This window comes from Mizuhopecten yessoensis, unplaced genomic scaffold (assembly GCF_002113885.1).
Source record: "Mizuhopecten yessoensis strain PY_sf001 unplaced genomic scaffold, ASM211388v2 scaffold7635, whole genome shotgun sequence".
NCBI classification, from domain to species: Eukaryota; Metazoa; Mollusca; class Bivalvia; order Pectinida; family Pectinidae; genus Mizuhopecten; species Mizuhopecten yessoensis.
This window is the reverse complement of record NW_018407146.1, coordinates 895,212-919,596: the sequence shown is the minus strand read 5'-3', so window position 1 is coordinate 919,596 and position 24,385 is coordinate 895,212. Positions and strand designations below refer to the sequence as shown.

Below are 24,385 nucleotides of genomic sequence, written 5' to 3'. Positions count from 1 at the left end.
ACGACCAAAGGTGACTGACAACCAGCACGTAACACCGACCAACGGAGATAGACAACCAGTACATCACAACGACCAAAGGTGACAGACAACCAGCACGTAACAACGAACAAAGTTGACAGAAAACCAGCACGTAACAACGACCAAAGGTGACAGACAACCAGCATGTAACAACGACCAAAGGTGCCAGACAACCAGAACGTAACAACGACCAAAGGAGACAGACAACCAGCACGTAACAACGACCAACGGAGATAGACAACCAGTACATAACGACGACCCAAGGAGACAGACAACCAGCACTAAGAACGACCAAAGGTGACAGACAACCAGCACGTAACAACGACCAAACGAGACAGACAACCAGCACGTAACAACGACCAAGGGAGGCAGACAACCAGCACGTAACAACGACCAAAGATGACAGACAACCAGCACGTAACAACGACCAAAGGGGATAGACAACCAGCACGTAACAACGACCAAAGGTGCCAGACACCCAGCACTAACAACGACCCAAGGAGACAGACAACCAGCACTAACAACGACCAAAGGAGACAGACAACCAGCCCGTAACAACGACCCAAGGAGACAGACAACCAGCACTAACAACGACCCAAGGAGACAGACAACCAGCACTAACAACGACCCAAGGAGACAGACAACCAGCACTAACAACGACCCAAGGAGACAGACAACCAGCACATAATAACGACCAAAGGTGACAGAAAACCAGCACGTAACAACGACCAAAGGTGACAGACAACCAGCCCGTAACAACGACCAAAGGTGACAGACAACCAGCCCGTAACAACGACCAAAGGTGACAGACAACCACCACGTAACAACGACCAAAGGTGACAGACAACCACCACGTAACAACGACCAAAGGTGACAGACAACCAGAACGTTACAACGACCAAAGCAGACAGACAACCAGCACGTAACAACGACCAAACGAGACAGACAACCAGCACGTAACAACGACCAACGGAGATAGACAACCAGTACATAACGACGACCCAAGGTGATAGACAACCAGAACGTAACAACGACCAAAGGAGACAGACAACCAGCCCGTCACAACGACCAAAGGAGACAGACAACCAGCACTAAGAACGACCAAAGGAGACAGACAACCAGCCCGTCACAACGACCAAAGGAGACAGACAACCAGCACGTCACAACGACCAAAGGGGACAGACAACCAGCACGTAACAACGACCAAAGTTGACAGACACCCAGCACGTAACAACGACCAAAGGTGACAGAAAACCAGCACGTCACAACGACCAAAGGTGACAGACAACCAGCACTAACAACGACCCAAGGAGACAGACAACCAGCACATAATAACGACCAAAGGTGACAGAAAACCAGCACGTAACAACGACCAAAGGAGACAGACATCCAGCACGTAACAACGACCAAAGGAGACAGACAACCAGCCCGTCACAACGACCAAAGGAGACAGACAACCAGCACGAAACAACGACCAAAGGAGGCAGACAACCAGCACGTAACAATGACCAAAGGAGACAGACAACCAGCTCTTAACAACGACCAACGGAGACAGACAACCAGCACAAAACGACGACACAAGGAGACAGACAACCAGCACGTAACAACGCCCAAAGGTGACAGACAACCAGCACGTAACAATGACCAAAGGAGACAGACAACCAGCTCTTAACAACGACCAACGGAGACAGACAACCAGCCCATAACGACGACATAAGGAGACAGACAACCAGCACGTAACAACGACCCAAGGAGACAGACAACCAGCACATAATAACGACCAAAGGTGACAGACAACCAGCACGTCTCAACGACCAAAGGTGACAGACAACCAGCACGGAACAACGACCAAAGGAGACAGACAACCAGCACGTAACAACGACCAACGGAGACAGACAACCAGCACATACCGACGACCCAAGGAGACAGACAACCAGCACTAACAACGACCAAAGGAGACAGCCAACCAGCACATACCGACGACCCAAGGAGACAGACAACCAGCACGTAACAACGACCAAAGGTGACAGACAACCAGCACTAACAACGACCCAAGGAGACAGACAACCAGCACTAACAACGACCAAAGGAGACAGACAACAAGCACGTAACAACGACCAAAGGTGATAGACAACCAGCACGTAACAACAACCAAAGGTGATAGACAACCAGTACGTAACAACGACCAAAGGTGACAGACAACCCGCACGTAACAACGACCAAAGGTGACAGACAACAAGCACGTAACAACGACCAAAGGAGACAGACAACCAGCACGTAACACCTACCAAAGGAGGCAGACAACCAGCACGTAACAACGACCAAAGGGGACAGACAACCAGCACGTAACAACGACCAATGGTGACAGACAACCAGCACGTAACAGCGACCACAGGAGACAGAGAAACTCATTTGTTTGGCAAACTCAAGTGATCTTATAGATGTGATATTCTGTCATTAACGCAGGTTTTTCATGACTTACATTTTTTACAATTCACCACGCTTTAAATGTTTAACACCATAGAAATGTTAACATATCAATTTTGTCAGATATACTGTTCATTGTAAAATAAATCATTTTCGCGAATAACCATTTTTTCGATTTCTTCAAATGCTTTGTTCGCTAGAATTTCAATCTGGGAATAATTCGTCGGCTGTATAATGGATGTTTTTGTTCTTCTCTCGAATCATCACGAAACCAAACAATGACGTGGCAATCGAATGACGTCACGTACGGTTTTATTTCAAACTTTCCATAATTTTGAATTGTTCATCTACAAACACGTAGCAGTGACCAATAAGCTGGAATAAGGATGCGTTGAGCGACAGATACCTGGTCTAGCTATCTAGGAAACCAGAATCTGAAGGATTTATGAATAGTGAATGTTTATGAATGACATATCGGTATGAACTGTGCGTCTTAAAATTGAAGCCACTCGTCACGTGTTTACATCACTTCAATTTCTTTAGTTGTTTGAAAGATTGGTTAGATTCTACATTCAAAGTTACGTGAAACAGACCATGAAGCGTCACATTGACAAGTTTATTGAAGTCATAATCAGCATCACGTGAAAGTTTTAATACCAATTTAGTGCAAGTTATTAATGAGCATGCGCACTGAATGATATTGTTAGTAAAAGTACAATGGAAGCGTGGTTAATTTCAGGTAAAAAAAAATCTTTTAATCTTTAAAATTCTTAAACCTTCCGGACATCTACATGTATTGTTGGAGATTCATTGTTTCAACAGCCAAATGGCGCTGTCATCAAGCTACACATATAGCTTTGTTAATGACTTCAGACCTACACAACGTAATTATCGACCTACTCTTTATCTCGTTGTTACTGACACGTATGGGAGGATAATAATCAGAAATTACATCTGTAATATCAAGTTTATGATATAATTAAAACTGACGCAGTATTAAGGTAGATTTTATGGTTGATAAAACAAAATACGTATACTAAGCTATCCTCCAGTAACATACGTTAACCAGTAACACCCATTATACAGCGTGTTAAAACACGTGCATTATTCAGAAACACGTGTATTATCCTGTTACACGTGTATTATCCTGTAACACGTGTTTTACCCTGTAACACGTGTATTACCCTGTTACACGTGTATTATCCTGTAACACGTGTATTACCCCGTAACACGTGTATTACCCCGTAACACGTGTATTACCCCGTAACACGTGTATTATCCTGTTACACGTGTATTATCCTGTAACACGTGTATTACCCTGTAACACGTGTATTACCCTGTTACACGTGTATTACCCTGTAACACGTGTATTATCATGTAACACGTGTATTACCCCGTAACACGTGTATTACCCTGTAACACGTGTATTATCCTGTTACACGTGTATTACCCTGTTACACGTGTATTATCCTGTTACACGTGTATTATCCTGTAACACGTGTATTACCCTGTAACACGTGTATTACCCTGTTACACGTGTATTACCCTGTAACACGTGTATTATCATGTAACACGTGTATTACCCCGTAACACGTGTATTACCCTGTAACACGTGTATTATCCTGTTACACGTGTATTACCCTGTTACACGTGTATTATCCTGTTACACGTGTATTATCCTGTAACACGTGTATTACCCTGTAACACGTGTATTACCCTGTTACACGTGTATTACTCTATAACACGTGTATTATCCTGTAACACGTGTATTATCCTGTTACACGTGTATTACCCTGTAACACGTGTATTATCCTGTAACACGTGTATTACCCTGTTACACGTGTATTACTCTGTAACACGTGTATTATCCTGTAACACGTGTTTTATCCTGTAACACGTGTATTAACCTGTTACACGTGTATTACTCTATAACACGTGTATTATCCTGTTACACGTGTATTACCATGTAACACGTGTTTTATCTAGTAGATACCATTATCAAGAAACGTGTTTCTTATCCAGAATCCAGCAACATGTGCATCATCTAGAAGCACTTGCACTATCCACAAACACATGTATTCTCTGGTAACAAACATTATAAAACACTTGATCCCCGGTGGAGGCACACCATTCTTTTTCCAGTTACACAGATAACTCCCTACCCCGGTAAAGAATAATTAGAGAATCCCCTATCCCTAGTCTAGATTAGAGAATTCTCAACCCTGAATCTAAATTATTAGAACAGCCCTTACATCAGGTAAAAGATATTTTGAGAATCCCCAACACCAGATCTAGAAGATTTAGATTTAGCTACCCCGCGTTTGAAGATTTAGAGAGTTCTTTACATCAGGTACGGCCAGGTTCGGAAAAACTCTCTATCACGAATTTGGTTTAGAGAGTCCCTACCCCAAACCTTGAAGATTTAAAGAGGCCCATATCCTGAGTCTGCATTTTAGAAACTCCCACATTGCGTAAAATATGACTAGAGACTCATTTATTCAGTGCTAAGAAAATATACAGAGCCCAATACCCCAAGTCTTGTGTAACGACATATCTCTAGAAAAACTCGACGCCTCTGTATGTACCACTGTTAGACGAGTACCAACAAATCAGTAGTGGGCAGTGCAGTGAGAGGGTGTGTCTTTTAACTGAAATATACACTAGCGAGCCCACTTCAGCATATGATTTACATGTCATTTACATAGAGTTAAACAAGCCATTAGCACAGCCGAGTTATAGTGAGTGTACATGTGTTACGGTGAGTGTCGGAAGCTCGCATTGAAACTTCTGTTCGTAAACCATTTGCTTAAAGGATTTAGATAGATTTGTGTGGCGTTTTCAATACCTGGTCAATGTTATCGGGAGGGGCAGTGTAGAGGTATCCTGGGAGCACGAACGGAGGTATCTAGTGATGAAAACGGATCGTGTCCGGAATTTCTGCATTAGTTTCGGAATTAATTCTGGTGGATTGTGTTCCCGAGAAACGTAAACCGGCAATCGATCAATATTTATAGAGTAGGTAAGTTTTGACCTGTTGTTGTAAAGTGTTAAGTTTACGTAGAAAAAAAGAATGTACAATTAACGTAGACGTATCAAATACAGAAAATACATTACTTTTATGTTATTAATCAGTTCTAAAACTTAATTATCCATTATAATTTCTAATTTCATCATACCTTCTTTTTCCTTCATAATTTTACATAAGAAAATAATAACCAATAAATCATCAGTATAATTTCGTTTAATAATGCATTGGTAACCGCCGTACCGCTGTAGTTTATGGCCACTTAACGTCACTAAAGCGGATATTATGTAATTGGCCAGATGGTTACGAGGAACAGCGCTTAGCATATACTGCGTATGACAGTAGTACCTGTATCATACCAATGCGTTTACAGACAAATTAGAAATTTATAAAAAAGTTAAACAAAACATCTCTTTCCAAAAACATATTATACAGAAATACAGCCAAGTCCCTATACTGGGAGAACACCAAAACGAGGGGTTCAAGAGGTTCTCTTCGGAGAGATGGTCTACAACAATGTAGTACGCTATTGATATACCGGAGTATAGTACAGGACTTTGTATAGGGATGAAAAATGATGATCTATCAAAAGAGGGGGTTGATTCATAGGGATTATCACTTAAAAGAGATGACAATTAAGAAAGGGTGTTCTCTTAATGTTTAGGAGGCCGCGGTGGCCAAGTAGTTAAGGCGTCTTACATTTTGCTACCACACGCCCTCCACCACTGGGTCGCGGGTTTGAGACCTACGTAGGACAGTGGCCAGGTACTGACCATAGGTCGGTGATTTTTCTCTTGGAACTCCGCCTTTCCTCCACAACCGAAACCTGGCACGTCTTAAAAACATAGCTGTTAATAGGACGTAAAACACGAACAGACCAAACCAAACCAATTTTCCACAAGAGATAAGATCGTTTAATATCGGTATTTTCTAAGGGAAAGGATGGTGTTTAAAATAAGGGGTGTTTTCTCAGACAATAATTGTTTAACAGGTTGGTCTCTAAGAATCCATTTCGTGTAAAAGGGGTCGTCGTAGTTAAAGAGAGAAGGATTTGATAGGGATGCTCCTGTCAAAAGGGGGACATTTGACAATGATAGTGACCTGGTTCTATTTTACACAGTGACAACTCCATACTGTTGATTCTTTCTGTTATTATATATCGGAGGAAATTTTGACTTGGCTTAGGGTTGTACAGTAACAGTCCACGCGCAGTCTCTGCGGTATGCAGGGTGTTTATCAGCTGTCGTTGTCCCTATTTGTAGATAGCCTTGTGCGTTATAGATTGATATATGGCTTTATCTCCCTGGGAGAGCAAGGCCATGCACTTTCATGGCAAAAATGTCTTTCGGGTTTTGTCTTTCATAGAGAAATTCATAGAGAATTCACAACTTTACAACTCCCTTTTGTAAGCGGCCCCTGCCGATAACGAAACTCACTGTAATACANTAAAACGGCTATCCACCAGTTTATGTCCCTAACTTAGCTGTTCTAACACATTCACCAACCTACGTTCAATGTATACATTTTAACTGTCAAATTATACATATATCGGTAATGGATGTCTAGCCGTCGGATCGGAATGAGGGAAACACTTTAAGTTTTTAAGGATATTTGACATTGCTTTATCGGTGCAATTAGTTGTTGACAGTTCGATAGATCGATATCTTGTACATTCACCAAGGCGATACTTTATGGACATTTTTTTTAAAGTGTAAAGAAAACAGTTCGCCACAGATTATCGTAAAATCGGCTCCCGCTGTGGTTTTTGCAATGTTTCCCTTTTTGAAAGATAAACAGATTTCGGTTATCAAATAACTTCTGAGCTTTCCATGAGTACGACCAGAGAAATCGAAATGAAAACGAAGGTGGCGTTTGAGTGGAAGCGGCATTTCCCTGTCACGCTGTGTGCGTGTTCTATTTGATAAAAAATATCTATTTTACAACAATTATATAAAACTAAGTTTATCATCCTATCTCAATTAGTGTTGTTGGTCCGGATGGTAAAACGCACGGGGTCTTTAATTTGGAAGGTAATAGAGATACCCGGAACACCGTAGTGATCGGGTAGGATTTCTCCCCCTGTACCTTTTCATGTCACATCGAAGAATCGAACCCTATTGCATGGGTGAAAGACGGCTGCGCTAACCTCTGCGCCACCCGATCTCCCATCCGATTAAGTAACAGATAGCATTCATGTTCGTATACATGTACCTGTCTCTATTTATCTGTATCAATTAACTTGTACGGTTATACCTGTGTATTGACTTTACTTCTCAAAGTAAGGTAAATCCTGGATGATTTTTAGTTTTGGAGTTTGTCCTGTAGCAACGTTGAGAATTCGCATGATCCTGGTACAGTTTACAACTCTGTGATATGTCATTCATATCAATAAGATAAAAGTATTACACTGTATAACACATAAAATAAACGTAATACCGAGCACAGCGTTTGTGAATTGTACATACATTCATGTTTTAAAGAAGTTTTTCCAATTCCTTTTTTACTCCTGTTCCTACCTTTATTTGTCTTGACATTTCCCCGCCAGTTATTTCGCTACTGTTTGGTCCAAAACGTGAATGCCCTTTAGCATTTATTGACCGTTAGATGAAATAAAGTGGGACTAATAATGTCTTTACACCTAATGTTATACATAGCAGCCAACACCTACATACTTAATGAGGTTTCCCATTACACAATTAAGTCATACATATTTTGTATGTATTTTAATTAAAAATCATATCAGCCAATGAGTTTCTATAATTACCGTTTTTTAAATCTATCATAGTTGTATACAAACCGTTTCTGATACAAGCAATTATAACAGATGATGAAAACAACAATGATTTGAGTCATGTAAAGCGGTCAATCACTTATAACTATAACAATTAAACGTAGTATAGGATTTGATGATGTGATGTGTTTGGTTGATGATGTGATGTGTTTAGTTGATAAAGGTTGTGTTAATACCTCTCCAGACATTTCTTTATTACGAATAAAAAGGCTGTTCAACTCAAACTCAAAGTTCACGGTAATTACTTTTTTTAAGTGTTACTACATGATGTGCGTTTCATTGATTTATGTGGGATGTGACATTCAGGGAAATGTTGAAAGGTACACATTAAACTTCCCGTAGACATGTCAACAGTAACAAAAAACATCCAACATGTAAGGAAAGTCAGCACAGAAGTCAGTATCTCTTGCTGTAGTGTGTACATTTGTAAAATATATATCCTGAGTATACAATTTTCAAAACCAGTTATATCTGGGCCCGTAAACCAGTTATATCTGGGCCCGTAAACCAGTTATATCTGGGCCTGTATTCGTGAAACCGTTCTCATGCTCAAGCATGGATTTCGTGCTCAAATCAAGGTTTCACCCTAATCTGATTTCACCCTATCTGATAACTTCCTGATCTGATTTCACCCTGATTTTAATTAACCTGATCTGATTACACCTGATCTGAACTCGACCTGATCTGATTACAACCTTATATATTAACACCCTGATCTGATTGCTCCCTGATCTAATTACACCTGATCTGATTACACCTGATCTAATTACACCTGATCTGATTACACCTGATATGATTACACCTGCTCTGATTACACCTGATATGTTTACACCTGATTTGATTACACCTGATCTGATTATACCTGATATGATTACACCTGCTCTGATTACACCTGATCTGACAACACCTGATCTGATTACACCTGATCTGATTACACCTGATATGTTTACACCTGATTTGATTACACCTAAACTGACAACACCTGATCTGATAACACCTGATCTAATAACACTCTGATCTAATTACACCTGATCTGATTACATCTGATCTGATTACACCTGATCTGACAACACCTGATCTGATTACACCTGATCTGATAACACCTGATATGTTTACACCTGATTTGATTACACCTGATCGGTTTACACCCTGATCGGATTACACCTGATCTGATTTCACCCTTGTCGGATTAGATCGCGATCTGTTAATACTCTCATTAACGCCGCTTATTTAATTTGTCGCTGTTTTAAAATATAAACGAGACACCCAAACGAGGTTTACAATGTTAATCTCATTTTTGCTCCACTCTTTTGTCACTCTATCTTTGACCTAAAAAATACTCGAAAGTACAACTTTGAAGATTAATCCGTTAACTTCGCTCTTCCGACTCGATATTTAATACGTTACACGCAATTTTATGTTTTCTCATCCGCTATGGTACTAAAGTGAAATTCAAATTATAAAAGACATAGCGTTTTTACTTGCATTTTAATGTTCAACAGGATCACTTAAACATCTCTTTCAACAAATCAATTCCAAAAGCATTTAGTGTCAAAGACATGATAGTGATGTTTTGATTTCTTCCTCATTCAACCCGAAACAAAACTTGGCCGAATGTGCGGAGAATACTTTGTCCTTATTCCTGATCTCTCTTGCAAAGAAAAAAAAACCTCACGTATTTGTTCCAACCGAGAGAGTCATGCTATGATATCACATATATAAATAGGTCAACGAATACAGTATAATGGTTTGTGTTTGTGTGTTTAAATTCGATAATATGTTATAACTTTGTGCCCGTTTCATTTAAATGGGATGTATTTCACAAAAACTGTTCATATGCATCGTTGTCATTAGGTTTCGAGTCATTTAAATGACTTTTCGTGCCAATTTCGTTCCGCCTTCATACCGAGCGAAAAATGCATCATAGAAACAATGCTTCGGCAATTAGACTATAGCAGTCGGCCTAAACAGACGGCCGTTTAGCGGTCAGTTATACGGTCAGTTGTACGGTTAGCGGTCAGTTGTACGGTATGTATATTATTCAGCGTTCTGATTCATTATCATAACATTTTATTAGCGCCTATACATGGAAAGCAATTTATTACAACTGTATAGCAAAAACTGGACATCAATTAGGTGTGATGGGCTTGGTACCGCCACATTCCTTAACACTGATTATCACTGTAGGCGGACGAGTTATTGTGTAAATAATTGGATATTAAGGTGTTCAATAGAGGAGGGGGCGGGGCAGTGAGGGAAGATTTTTGTTTTTATTTGCTGCTTCTGTATATCTGCATATATATGTAACTCGTTGTGAAATATGAACCCATCTAATGATATATGAAATATCAATATACGGGCTTGTATCCTTATATGCATCGCCCCCAGCTATTAGAGTATATTATTCAGCGTTCTGATTCATTATCATTATCACTTAACGCGGCTGTGGCTGAGGATAGAGCGACTGGTCGACAGGTTTACCGTGAGGTTAGGTATGCTATACAGTCGGCATGTTGTATTCCTTGTGTATAGTAGTAACACCAGTTATGTAGATTCAATGTACGGGAAACATTGACCTATAACAGTAACCTTGACACTTGCGTTAAAATTGGGATAATTAATTAAAACACTTTTATTTGTTCTCCTGAAAAAGTAAGTAGTGATATATTTTTAATTTTTAACTATAATCGTTAATCAGTACTTTTGATATTTGACACTTGTAAAGCTGTTGACATTAGCGTTAATCAGTGATATTGATATTGATAGTTGACACCTGTAAAGCTGTTGACATTAACGTTAATCAGTACTATTGATATTGATATTTGACTCCTGTAAAGCTGTTGACATTAGCGTTAATCAGTGATATTGATATTGATAGTTGACACTTGTAAAGCTGTTGACATTAGCGTTAATCAGTGATATTGATATTGATAGTTGACACTTGTAAAGCTGTTGACATTAACGTTAATCAGTGATATTGATATTGATATTTGACACCTGTAAAGCTGTTGACATTAACGTTAATCAGTGATATTGATATTGATATTTGACACTTGTAAAGCTGTTGACATTAACGTTAATCAGTGATATTGATATTGATATTTGACACCTGTAAAGCTGTTGACATTAACGTTAATCAGTGATATTGATATTGATATTTGACACTTGTAAAGCTGTTGACATTAACGTTAATCAGTGATATTGATATTGATATTTGACACCTGTAAAGCTGTTGACATTAACGTTAATCAGTGATATTGATATTGATATTTGACACTTGTAAAGCTGTTGACATTAACGTTAATCAGTGATATTGATATTGATATTTGACACCTGTAAAGCTGTTGACATTAACGTTAATCAGTGATATTGATATTGATATTTGACACTTGTAAAGCTGTTGACATTAACGTTAATCAGTGATATTGATATTGATATTTGACACCTGTAAAGCTGTTGACATTAACGTTAATCAGTGATATTGATATTGATATTTGACACTTGTAAAGCTGTTGACATTAACGTTAATCAGTGATATTGATATTGATATTTGACACCTGTAAAGCTGTTGACATTAACGTTAATCAGTGATATTGATATTGATATTTGACACTTGTAAAGCTGTTGACATTAACGTTAATCAGTGATATTGATATTGATATTTGACACCTGTAAAGCTGTTGACATTAACGTTAATCAGTGATATTGATATTGATATTTGACACTTGTAAAGCTGTTGACATTAACGTTAATCAGTGATATTGATATTGATATTTGACACCTGTAAAGCTGTTGACATTAACGTTAATCAGTGATATTGATATTGATATTTGACACTTGTAAAGCTGTTGACATTAACGTTAATCAGTGATATTGATATTGATATTTGACACCTGTAAAGCTGTTGACATTAACGTTAATCAGTGATATTGATATTGATATTTGACACTTGTAAAGCTGTTGACATTAACGTTAATCAGTGATATTGATATTGATATTTGACACCTGTAAAGCTGTTGACATTAACGTTAATCAGTGATATTGATATTGATATTTGACACTTGTAAAGCTGTTGACATTAACGTTAATCAGTGATATTGATATTGATATTTGACACCTGTAAAGCTGTTGACATTAACGTTAATCAGTGATATTGATATTGATATTTGACACTTGTAAAGCTGTTGACATTAACGTTAATCAGTGATATTGATATTGATATTTGACACCTGTAAAGCTGTTGACATTAACGTTAATCAGTGATATTGATATTGATATTTGACACTTGTAAAGCTGTTGACATTAACGTTAATCAGTGATATTGATATTGATATTTGACACCTGTAAAGCTGTTGACATTAACGTTAATCAGTGATATTGATATTGATATTTGACACTTGTAAAGCTGTTGACATTAACGTTAATCAGTGATATTGATATTGATATTTGACACCTGTAAAGCTGTTGACATTAACGTTAATCAGTGATATTGATATTGATATTTGACACTTGTAAAGCTGTTGACATTAACGTTAATCAGTGATATTGATATTGATATTTGACACCTGTAAAGCTGTTGACATTAACGTTAATCAGTGATATTGATATTGATATTTGACACTTGTAAAGCTGTTGACATTAACGTTAATCAGTGATATTGATATTGATATTTGACACCTGTAAAGCTGTTGACATTAACGTTAATCAGTGATATTGATATTGATATTTGACACTTGTAAAGCTGTTGACATTAACGTTAATCAGTGATATTGATATTGATATTTGACACCTGTAAAGCTGTTGACATTAACGTTAATCAGTGATATTGATATTGATATTTGACACTTGTAAAGCTGTTGACATTAACGTTAATCAGTGATATTGATATTGATATTTGACACCTGTAAAGCTGTTGACATTAACGTTAATCAGTGATATTGATATTGATATTTGACACTTGTAAAGCTGTTGACAGTAACGTTAATCAGTGATATTGATGTTTGACACATGTAAAGCTGTTGACATTAACGTTAATCAGTACTATTGATATTGATATTGATATTTGACCCCTGTAAAGCTGTAGACAGTCACGTTAATCAGTGATATTTATATTGATATTGATATTTGACACTTGTAAAGCTGTTGACAGTAACGTTAATCAGTGATATTGATATTTGACACTTGTAAAGCTGTTGACATTAGCGTTTATCAGTACTATTTATATTGATATTTGACACTTGTAAAGCTGTTGACAGTAACGTTAATCAGTGATATAGATATTTGACAATTGTAAAGCTGTTGACATTAACGTTAATCAGTGATATTGATATTGATATTTGACACTTGTAAAGCTGTTGACAGTAACGTTAATCAGTGATATAGATATTTGACAATTGTAAAGCTGTTGACATTAACGTTAATCAGTGATATTGATATTGATATTTGACACTTGTAAAGCTGTTGACATTAACGTTAATCAGTGATATTGATATTGATATTTGACACCTGTAAAGCTGTAGACAGTCACGTTAGTCAGTGATATTGATATTGATATTTGACACTTGTAAAGCTGTTGACATTAACGTTAATCAGTGATATTGATATTGATATTTGACACCTGTAAAGCTGTTGACATTAACGTTAATCAGTACTATTGATATTGATTTTGATATTTGACACTTGTAAAGCTGTTGTCATTAACGTTTATCAGTGATATTGATATTGATATTGATATTTGACACTTGTAAAGCTGTTGACAGTAACGTTAATCAGTGATATTGATATTTGACACCTGTAAAGCTGTTGACAGTAACGTTAATCAGTACTATTTATATTGATATTTGACACTTGTAAAGCTGTTGACAGTAACGTTAATCAGTACTATTGATATTGATATTGATATTTGACACATGTAAAGCTGTTGACATTAACGTTAAACAGTACTATTGATATTTGACACTTGTAAAGCTGTTGATATCAACGTTAATCAGTACTATTGATATTGATATTTGTAAAGCTGCTGACATTAGAACCAAACGAGTAAAATCTGTTATAGACCGTTTTTAATTACGTGACAACAAATTGTATAAAGTCACTGTGTTCTTGTAGTGCGTACACGTAACCAGTAGGAGTTTCCCTTTACACGCAGTTTAAGCCTCCAGTGGTTCTAGTAGCATACAGGCGATTACATGAACAGTGAATACCACATTACATTTTTGCGATGGACATTAAAACTGTGTTATACTGCCACCTTTTGTCAAGGGAAAATATAAAGAGGATTTGTGATACCAGAAGAACCTCCAAAAAAAGTGATTGCTCAGCCACTCCGCAACTTTGATGTCTTTTTTCTGAACGAAGAATGCAAATACGATTTCGTGATGAACTGCATGAAGTGTACTGATCTTTGAGTAGACCCTAAGCATAGATATTGATAGACTAGATCTCAGCGCTAAATAAAAACAATATAGAGAGATACAGAAACATGCTTGTCCGTCCTGGAATATACAGAGATTGTGCTCACTTAAGCTCAAATAACTAGCCGCGTGCCTTCAATTATATCATGATATATTCCAGGACTACAGGGAACATTAGTGAACATAACTTCTGGGATTTCAAAGTTGTTGCGTGTCTAAACATTTTTACAAATATCCGTTGGTTTTACGGGTCAATATCCCCGTTCTTACCCTATGTCTTACTGGAAAAGGATCGAAAAAAACGTTCAACTGCTAAGGAAATGTGTGATGTTTTTCAAGTTTTGAAATAATGTAGAGCTTCTGAAATCGACGATGTAAGCAACTAAATGTTAAATGCACTGTATGATATCTGCAGATGATACTCTTTTAAACGAATCAATTGATAAACAACGTGTAAGATCAAGCTTGTAAACGGTGATAGTTACTTTCTGTCTAACTATCGACCTAAAGCTTTGCTCTCTACTGCGGGGAGGTTTAGGGAGGAGTAGTTTTTGAGCATATTCATAACGAGGTTTATATAAAACTTCATGTGTACGCGCACTCGTCTGGTTTACGTTGGATCATCAGTCGGCTTCATACGAACTCTTAGAATGTTATCGTTGTATTTATTTTATTTAGCTTTGGATGAAAGGAAGCACGCATGTTTGGGTTTCTGTGACATACAGTTATGTAAGGCCTTTTGACTCATTATTGAATAAAAAGCTTAAGGATTGTCTGGTAAGCAAATGCGTCAGCTTACAACTACTGATAGGAAACGACAGTATTTCGAAATGTGCAAAAACTATGTAAATTCCAGCAGTAAGTTTTATTTGCCTTTTTAAAATCTCTTTGTTGCTGCTTTTTCTTGTTTCCTTTTAATATTTTCATGAACGTAAATTCAGTCTAGTTATGTCAATGTTTGTTTTATGTGCATATCAGAGGAGAGAGTGTTCATAATGCATCTATAACGTCTCCCCAATCCATTGTCAATGATTTCGGAAAATAAATATGTTTGAACTAAAAACAAGGAAAACATGTGAAAGATTGTTAAGATTAAAGGAAAAGAGTTCATTGAAATATATAGGCGGTAATCGAGATGGCAGATAAAACAATCGGCATTTTATCGAAGTCAATTGTATTATATTGATAATCCCTCGTAATAGAAGACGATTGCAAAATCGAAGTTGTTGCGATTTGTGGAGAAATATTGATTACTATCTGTTGTTTTGTTTATTTTGGAACTTCCAGTAATCAGGAATATCACCATGTTGTCTGTAGCATCTCCTCACTGTTGTCTGTATCCTGTTTATTCCGTTGGCTCGTTTATCGAACAAATACCGACCGTTCCAAAGTGTCGCTGTTTGGCTATATAAATACTCATTTAATCACATGTCCTTCAACTAATCAATTACTTGCTTTTATAGTTTATCTTCAAAAGTTTTATTTATAAAAAAAAACAATTAAAAAAATCTGTTATATCTGTACCTTTGTCATAGGTTGACACGTATGTATGTATTACGTGTGTATTAGTTGAAATAATATAACAGTAATCGCAGTATGATTCAAACAATGACAAGAAGTAAATGGTTGTTTGTTTCAATTCATTGTTCCTGCTTTATACGCCCTATAACATCAAAGAATGCAAATTTTAACAGAATTTACGATAGAAATCCAGCATATCGAAAATACTGTTTCTATCGATATCACAAAGCATGAATCCCGGACCTTTCCTGCGTCAACGCCATGTATGCTTGGAGTGTCTCATCATAGATAGAAGTGAATTCTCTGTTGTTGTATAAAGAGATATGTATTTTAGTTTTATGTAGAAAATCTAATTGACTTTGAACCGGTTGAAGTGAACCAGATGTATCAATGATTGCGATAGGACTTTTTACTAATGTCTGTAATGACACGCTCGTGATGACCACGGGTGCACGTGATAAGCGCACGTTTTACATCCTGTGACGCATTCACTGTTTATATATGGATTCTAGCCACTGGTTATCTCACGATTAAAACAGTGAGATAAAACAAGAAAAAATCAGTTCCTCAGTGTCCTTATGTTAGATAAGGACAACATAAAGTGTTACAGATGACCTAGAGTGTTAACAAGAATTTTCTCCCTTTTAGCTGTGTAAGTGTCATGTGTTTGGCTTGACAGGGTTTCCCTTTTCTTAGTCACAACTCATTACCGCCTGAAGGAAGAAGAATCCGGTCAATCCTTGTATAGACTTTAGAATTAACCTGGTTTGCGAATAAAACTACACCTCTGCATGGAAACACACTGGGATAGTGGCTTACAAGAATCACTGGTATATTATTAAAACATCGGAGGTGACAAGCCATAACATACATGTAGTACTACTCTTACTTGATAAATTTCAGAAAGTAGATTTTGATAAGTGTTTAAGTAATCTAACCAAATAATACAATATATTTAAGAAAAGCGATCACATAAACGTTAAAGGACTTCCGCAGTGTGATATGTAGTAGTTACCTTGCTTATGTATTAGATATTATATGTCTTATTACCATATATGATGTGTAGTTATCAGGCATCTCATACACTGTTTGATATATCTTACATACTTTACACGATATCTAATGTATTATATATTGTATATGTAATATGAGATGCCTTATATAACTTTATAAAATACGTGATCTACAAGTTTTCCTTGAATAAGACTATTTCTAGCTATTTTTAAATTACAAAGGAGCCTGCCCCCTCATCACTTTCGTTTCAGAAGTGCTACGAGATTCATGCTGCTGTATTAACATTCTTCAATTCCTTATACATCTAGAGTTATTACTTTGAATCACTCTACTAATAACTTAGATGATTGATGAACTAAATTACAGCATTGAGGTCGAAAAAAGGAATATCAGCCTGAAAATATTTTTCTGAAAAAATATATTCTTTCATCATTATACATAGGAAGGAACATTTTCTTTCATGTGATGCTAAAAAACATATATTTATTGTCCATAATGTGAGCATAATCGAACCATTTGGAGAAACTTTAATGTAAAATACAGAATTTTTCATTCTATAATTCTTGTATACCAAACCGTACGATTTTTCATGGTTGTTTTTGTTGTGATAAGGTTAAGGCCATTTTGGAAAATCCCCCTTTAATGATGGCTCGTCATACGCTCCTCTCCCTAGTTTATCTGTAATATTGCGGAGATATGTAAAGGTCGGTCATGGTCAAAGCGTTGCCCTAGTTACAAGACAAACCCATTGCACATGCAGCGGTTAATGGATCACTCAGCATTTGTGCAGTCAGTGCACTCAGACACAAGAGCAGTGGTAAGAGCAACACCTGTGCTGTAGAAACAGGCATGACGTTAAACCGGCATTTATACATCGTCTGTAAAGTTAAATCTGCTAATGTCTCGATTACACTTCCAAATGATATATAGTCACTATGTTTCTGCGTCTGGATTGTTTCCTGTTGTCACTAAGGTCAGATGAATACTAGATATCTATACAACTGTAATGTTTGCCGTTATGTACGCAAAGGCTCGTTCGTTATTTCCATAATAAGCAATGACTTATCGCAGCCACGTTAGCAGTACCTTGTCTGTTTAAAAATATATTATTTCAAGAAAGTGTCGCATTAAAAGTGTACTGGATTGTAAAAAAAAAAAGGATTTGTTTTGTTGCTGTTTTGTTTTTGAAACGCCATAAGACGTGATTCCGTTGGATTGAAATTATCCTTAATATCAGGTATTTTGTTTATGTTACAGATGATGTGTGTAGTACTACCTCGGGGACATACAACATCCATAAAATAAACCCACTGCTGAGCCATCACACGTCTACGGTATACTGAGATACAAGCGGAGTACTGTCTTGAGGAGAACAGCTTCTAAATTCCAATCTGTATATTTGTTCTAGCAGCATGTTTTGTCGCGAGAGCAGTGGTAACCACACCCTTGGTGTATTCAAATTATTGTCTTGTACATTGTGTTATAATTACATTATGAAAATGGACGCCAAATTCTTCAAAGTGCCTATCTCGGAACCAGAAGGATTTGCGTTCCTGGCAGGTCCAGAGTCCGGACTCGAACCTGGAACTCTTGTGATTCCCGACATGAGGAACGCGTCATCGATAAACAGCATTTGTAGTACAATGGACGAGGAGAAATGTGAATGGTGGAAAACATGTTGTGACGCAGCAGTAAAGTGTTGTGAACGACAAATGAATATGGGTTCTACGTCACCAAAGTCGGGGTATTGTCCCCGAACGTGGGACGGATTTGGATGTTTTGACGATACAAGAGCGGGAGGTAGAGCCTATTTGGATTGCCCAGCTTATGTGGAACACTCAGTTCCGTATGGTAAGTTGTTAAAAACCTTTTCTTTACCATTGATTTAAGTGTTTCATTCAGTATCAGACGCTAACGTAATTGACCATGCCATATTATGAGCAATGTTATCTATACTGCTGCACTTTAAGCATGTGTTCGCACCAAGGAGGCGTGTATTAGAAAATTTATATAAGATCCGCACGAGAGAGGAAGAGTGTGATGTATGGAGCCGACAGGTGCGAGTTTAACATAGTGATGAACATTTTCAAATAATGCTGTAGTTTTCCGCCAAACAGTCAATACTTTTTTGACATTGAAACAAATACGAGGAATATCTCGAATTCTTAAATTTAAATACTTCAAAATTACACAGCAGATTATGATGGGCGACTATATATAAACTGTCAAAGGAATGATAAATAAACGACCTCGATGTCTGTAGAGTTAGCATACAGAAAGCATGCATTGCTTACTAATCCGCGGTTACCAATCTGTGTAAATAGATATAAAACGGAACACGGAACGGAATATCCGCTTCAAATGCGTTGCAACCCGTACTGCAACCAATGCATCAGTGTCCATTGACAGTGCTCTGAAATACTTTCTAACAATCTCCCCTTAACTTTACTTCCAATTAAGCTCGATAAAGTGTAGTACGTTTCAATATTTGTTTTGGAAGGAATTTTTAAAGCTTGCTCCCCGACCGCTCTAAAATTGAATATTTACCTAGTTGAATTATTATAGAAATTAATGTTTAAAAATAATAAAGAGCTGTTTACTTGGCCTTTTTATAAATATTTGTTGTGACATTGTGAACTCATTTCATATACCCATTTCTTTAAAGTATCCATATCATCCTTCTTTTGTTATGACGCTGGGGACTATGGCAATATGAGTCTATATTCTGTGCTGTATTTCAAAGCTATTTGTCATTTTACCACAGATTGCATATTTCACAGTATAAATAATGTTACGCAGGATTATTTGTCAACCTCTTTATTTACTGGACCGATAAGTTATGGAAACAAATACACATCTCTTATCTTATTGAAGCGAGCAAACAAGTTGACGTCAAATGCATTAAAATAATTATGAAAAAGAATTATCGTATGCACTAAAACAATGTCTGGTGTCTTCGGTCTAGTTTCAGTGGTCTGGTGGGTCTCTTTTTCTTGGCCTTATTTGGCATGATCTAAACATGTAGTCTGCACGCATTGCCCTGGCTTTTATTATCTTCATCCGTATTCCTATAGCCGTTCTTACTCTTAACTATGGTTTTTATGCTCAGATTTTTTGGAACTCGCTTAAATTATGTGACACGGTCAAAAGGTAAAGTGTCACCACTGAAAAAACCCTTCCGCCTCATGCCTGTTCTGTATTCTTCTAATTATAGACAAAAAACAACCAAGAAACCCGCAGTGTCTGCTAAACTATCATTCGAAATGAAACCGATAAAACTGAGGCAAAATTTGAACAAACGATATATGTACATGGAGACCCTTGCAAACGTGCAAGAAGAATAAGACTAGGTGTTCCGGAAGGGTAAGAGTTCTCCGATGACACCCGCCATGTAAATCTAAGTCGAATCCAAGTAACGTCCCGTTCTCACATCGACAACGCATGTAATGCCAACAAAACCACAGGGCTCTTTAATGAGAAAAATCACAGACATCGACCTTCATACCACACAAAGAAATAACATATTCCCGTGCGAGATCCGCAGGGAGACCATCAAACTTGTCAATAATCTTCATCAATCTTTAGAAACCTTGTGTTGTTAATTGGCCATCAGTAGTCAAAATATGACGTTTTAGATCCGGGTCTTTGTCGGGACCATGTTTAGTGTACATTGTATAATATCCAGTGTGCTAGTGGCGCGGTAGTGGAGAAATAACATAGCGTTCTTTAAGATTACTTTTGGAGAATTCATAACAGGAAATCATTTTCTACTAATGGCAGAATTGAAAAGAGACATTTAAGTTATGCTATGATTAAGTGGAAATGTATGATTAACTGTACAGTGTATTTCTTAGATTATCATTAGATAGTCCTTAATTTCTATCGTGGATGGAGTTGGTTACATAGATAGGAGACTATTCTGTTCCTTTATGTATTTTGTAAAAAAAAAAAAAAAAATAAAATTCCCTCCATGGTCCTTATTCAAAGTTTGGTAAAATAAAGGTTTTTAATATTTTTGTATAGTGGGTTTCCATATAGTATGCAGTTTAGTTGTGGAATGGTTTTTGTTGTTTAGTTGCTTTAGAACAGATACGTCCGATACACCTATTAAATTTACAATCTGCACCAGGAGTGATACCCTCCTGTTTATGGTGGTTGAAAAAGTCTGTCCATATTGTATTGTTAAGTTCATAACTAAAGACTTTGATTAGCAAATTTTTATTTTATATTTTAAGGATTAAATCTTTCAAAGCAAGTGGTTGTTTTTCCCCAAGATGATCATTTACGACTCTTTGTTGGGTTTGATATTTTGACGAAAAAGGTAGCATCTCTCATAATAAGAAAAGCTTTACAAATTATTACAGAAAACCAAAAATGGAGCCTTGTGGTACAGGCATTAAACAAAAAGCAGCTATAGGCGATACCACAAGTAATCCTTTTGCCATAAGGTTCAACAATTAGCCTCAAATGATATGCCAAACCTTATAAAAGATTATAGGAATGTCACAAAAACAAATGAACATTTCAGATAAGATTTTGGCAAAATACCAAGAACGGAGCCTTGAGGAAGGAGATTTTTTGTATTATAGAAACAGCAAATGATGCGATGCCACAACAAAAACATACAAACATTGTTATGATTCCATCTGAGACAGGTATGCCAAACACAATAACAAGTTTTATAAAAGTCACCAAAACAGCATAAAATTATTTCATATGTTCAAGAGCATGACAGATTTTGACGTTAATTCTTTTTGTTAGTGGGAAGTTGAGTAACTTGGTTGAAGAAAAAAAAACGATTTTATTTGTACAGAAATAAATTAACAACCACTTATATTATTGCAAAAGAAATGGTTAATGATCTATTTTAATGACAATTTTACGACTAAAGAAAATGCACACCTGCATAATAAAACAGCAAGGAGTTTTGACATATGTACTTCGTAATACTTGAACTTTGGCTGAAACAGGTAAAGATGAACGATGGTAATGACATATGGTAATGAAAGATTTAATACATGTAAATGCATATATCTACATGTGTATTATATTGTGATTGGTTTGTGTAAGGCGATTGGATAACATTGGACCAGATGCAGAATCGAGTGTTTTCTCCTTTAATGCCAAACTCAGCAGGTTGGGGTCGGGAAAGGAATGTTACCGAATGCATGATCGTAGGAGGCGGCAAATGCGGGAACCCCCTGTAGAATTGGGGATTGGATTTGGTGTCCTGTACTTGAAGAGAAAAAAGCAAACTTACTGTGATGCACCCATCACAGTAATTGGGATCTTTATAATTCTGTCTGCTCCCATCTAATTTTTACTTCCTAGTGCCGTGCTAGGCAATACCTGACTTTTGGCTTTAGTGTTGAGCGTTCGGCCAGGCGGGGAAGGCAATAGGTTCTGTCTCTAGGCGGGAACATACCAAATTCCTTAAAAATTTATTTGTTATTACCTGCTTCACGTTAAGCGTTTAGGGTAATGGCAACAACTAGTTTACCCGTTGTCAGTATAATGTGTCCGTATGAAATGCTGTGCTGTGTGCCTTCGGCATGGAGTTTCAGTGAGATAGCACTATCACGTCGGCATCAGGTCTGCGTTATCACAAGGAGACAAATACACCAACACAACCTGCCTCCGTCACACATACACTCATGCACGCATACACAACACACACGGAGGCGCGTCCTTAAATTACCTTCAGCTGTTTGTAGGATATTAAGCCCTTAATAATCAAACAATCGCTTTTAAGGCCACTATAAAAAGGCCAACATCGATCTGCTGTCCCATTTTAAATAAATATATAAATAAAAAGAAGATATTATTTAGAGTTTATTTATTTGTTTAACTACCCTCTTTGCGGTGGTATATCTAATGACATTAACTACCTCTATTCAGTCCACAAAGGAATAATGTGACCGACTGGGTGGTCGAAATAACGTTTTTTATGGTGGTTTATAAAGTAAATTTATTCAATTATCCAGTTTATTTTGTCACATTTATAGCATGCATACAATTTAATCGGATGGTTAATCAAGGTTAAATCATTTATGAATTCTTATCCAGGGTATGCTATAAGTGTCTGTCCATTAGTGGAGTCGTCTCCTGTGCATGACGTAGTTATGAATATATGACCTTAACTGCTGTTTGGACACTGTTCTTTTTATTGTCTGACATGATATTTTGTGAGGACACCAATGACTTAAGGTGACATGTGAAAACCTTAATTGTTACTGATACTGAACTTCCTACTGTTTGACCTCTAGCATCACCGATGGGTCCTACACGGACGAGAAAGCTGTATGATGCAGCGAAATACATGTTTAGCATACTGTGTCTATAATCAGATGTTAAAGGTACAATTACCCGTGTGGGTGTCAGCTACGTACATCGGGCACCTGTACGACTTTGGTTAATTTTGCGAGCATTATAATCATATGAAAAATTTAAACAGAATAAACACTTCTTCATATATATAAAAATAACACAATAAAACTCAAACTATGGAAATCTAAGAATGCAAAATGACAATCTGTGGAAGGGAAACAATAACGCATTTGTCAATTTTGTAATTCATCATGTAGAAATCTTAATTTTTTTAATCGTATTTACTCGGGACATTCTTAGTTTAAAGAATAAAAAATAATTCAAGGATTAATTTCATACAATGCGCCGTCAGTTCGTTTTATAACACTACTAGACTCTTCAAATCGATATCGATGTCCCTAAAATACACGGCTATCTAGTGACATAGCGATAGTTAATGTCACCAAAACGTATAGTAATCACGGACATAATTCGAGAACAACTCTCTCGTGGATTCTTAGCCAGAGGCGTCCACTGGTTCTTAATGAGGAAACTATTTGGTAGAAGTTTTCACGCTAAATACTAACATTAATAAAATATCTTCATTCATTTGCTTCATCGGCTTAAAAAGAGAAAACGATGATTTCTTTTCCCGGCCGGATGTTCGATAGACAATCTCTGAATTATTCATTTGATGAGAGAATCTTGTACTAAAAGTGTTGGTCCTTTGTTGCCCCTTGAACATTCGGTTTCGCACATACGCGTACAATACACGTTATGTTTAATATTTTATCGTCCGTATGGTTGGACTTACTTTAATCGTTAACGAAATGATAAGGAAATCAATTTGGCGTACTCTCTGTAAACAGA

The 24,385-nt window shown here is 37.0% G+C and overlaps 1 protein-coding gene across 3 annotated transcripts in view; it reads left to right on the top strand.

The window, feature by feature from the left end:
* Positions 1-24,385, top strand: part of LOC110454025 (calcitonin gene-related peptide type 1 receptor-like) — a 118,501-nt gene that overhangs the window by 56,878 nt on the left and 37,238 nt on the right. The window contains exons 1-2 of one of the 3 annotated variants that reach the window (XM_021503335.1): positions 5,184-5,460; positions 18,467-19,060. In XM_021503335.1, the coding sequence (XP_021359010.1) occupies positions 18,622-19,060 (439 nt within the window). In that variant the 5' untranslated portion in view covers positions 5,184-5,460; positions 18,467-18,621. Of the gene's footprint in view, positions 1-5,183; positions 5,465-18,466; positions 19,061-24,385 lie in introns of those variants that run through there. The other 2 variants (XM_021503333.1, XM_021503334.1) reach the window with 2 other exon arrangements.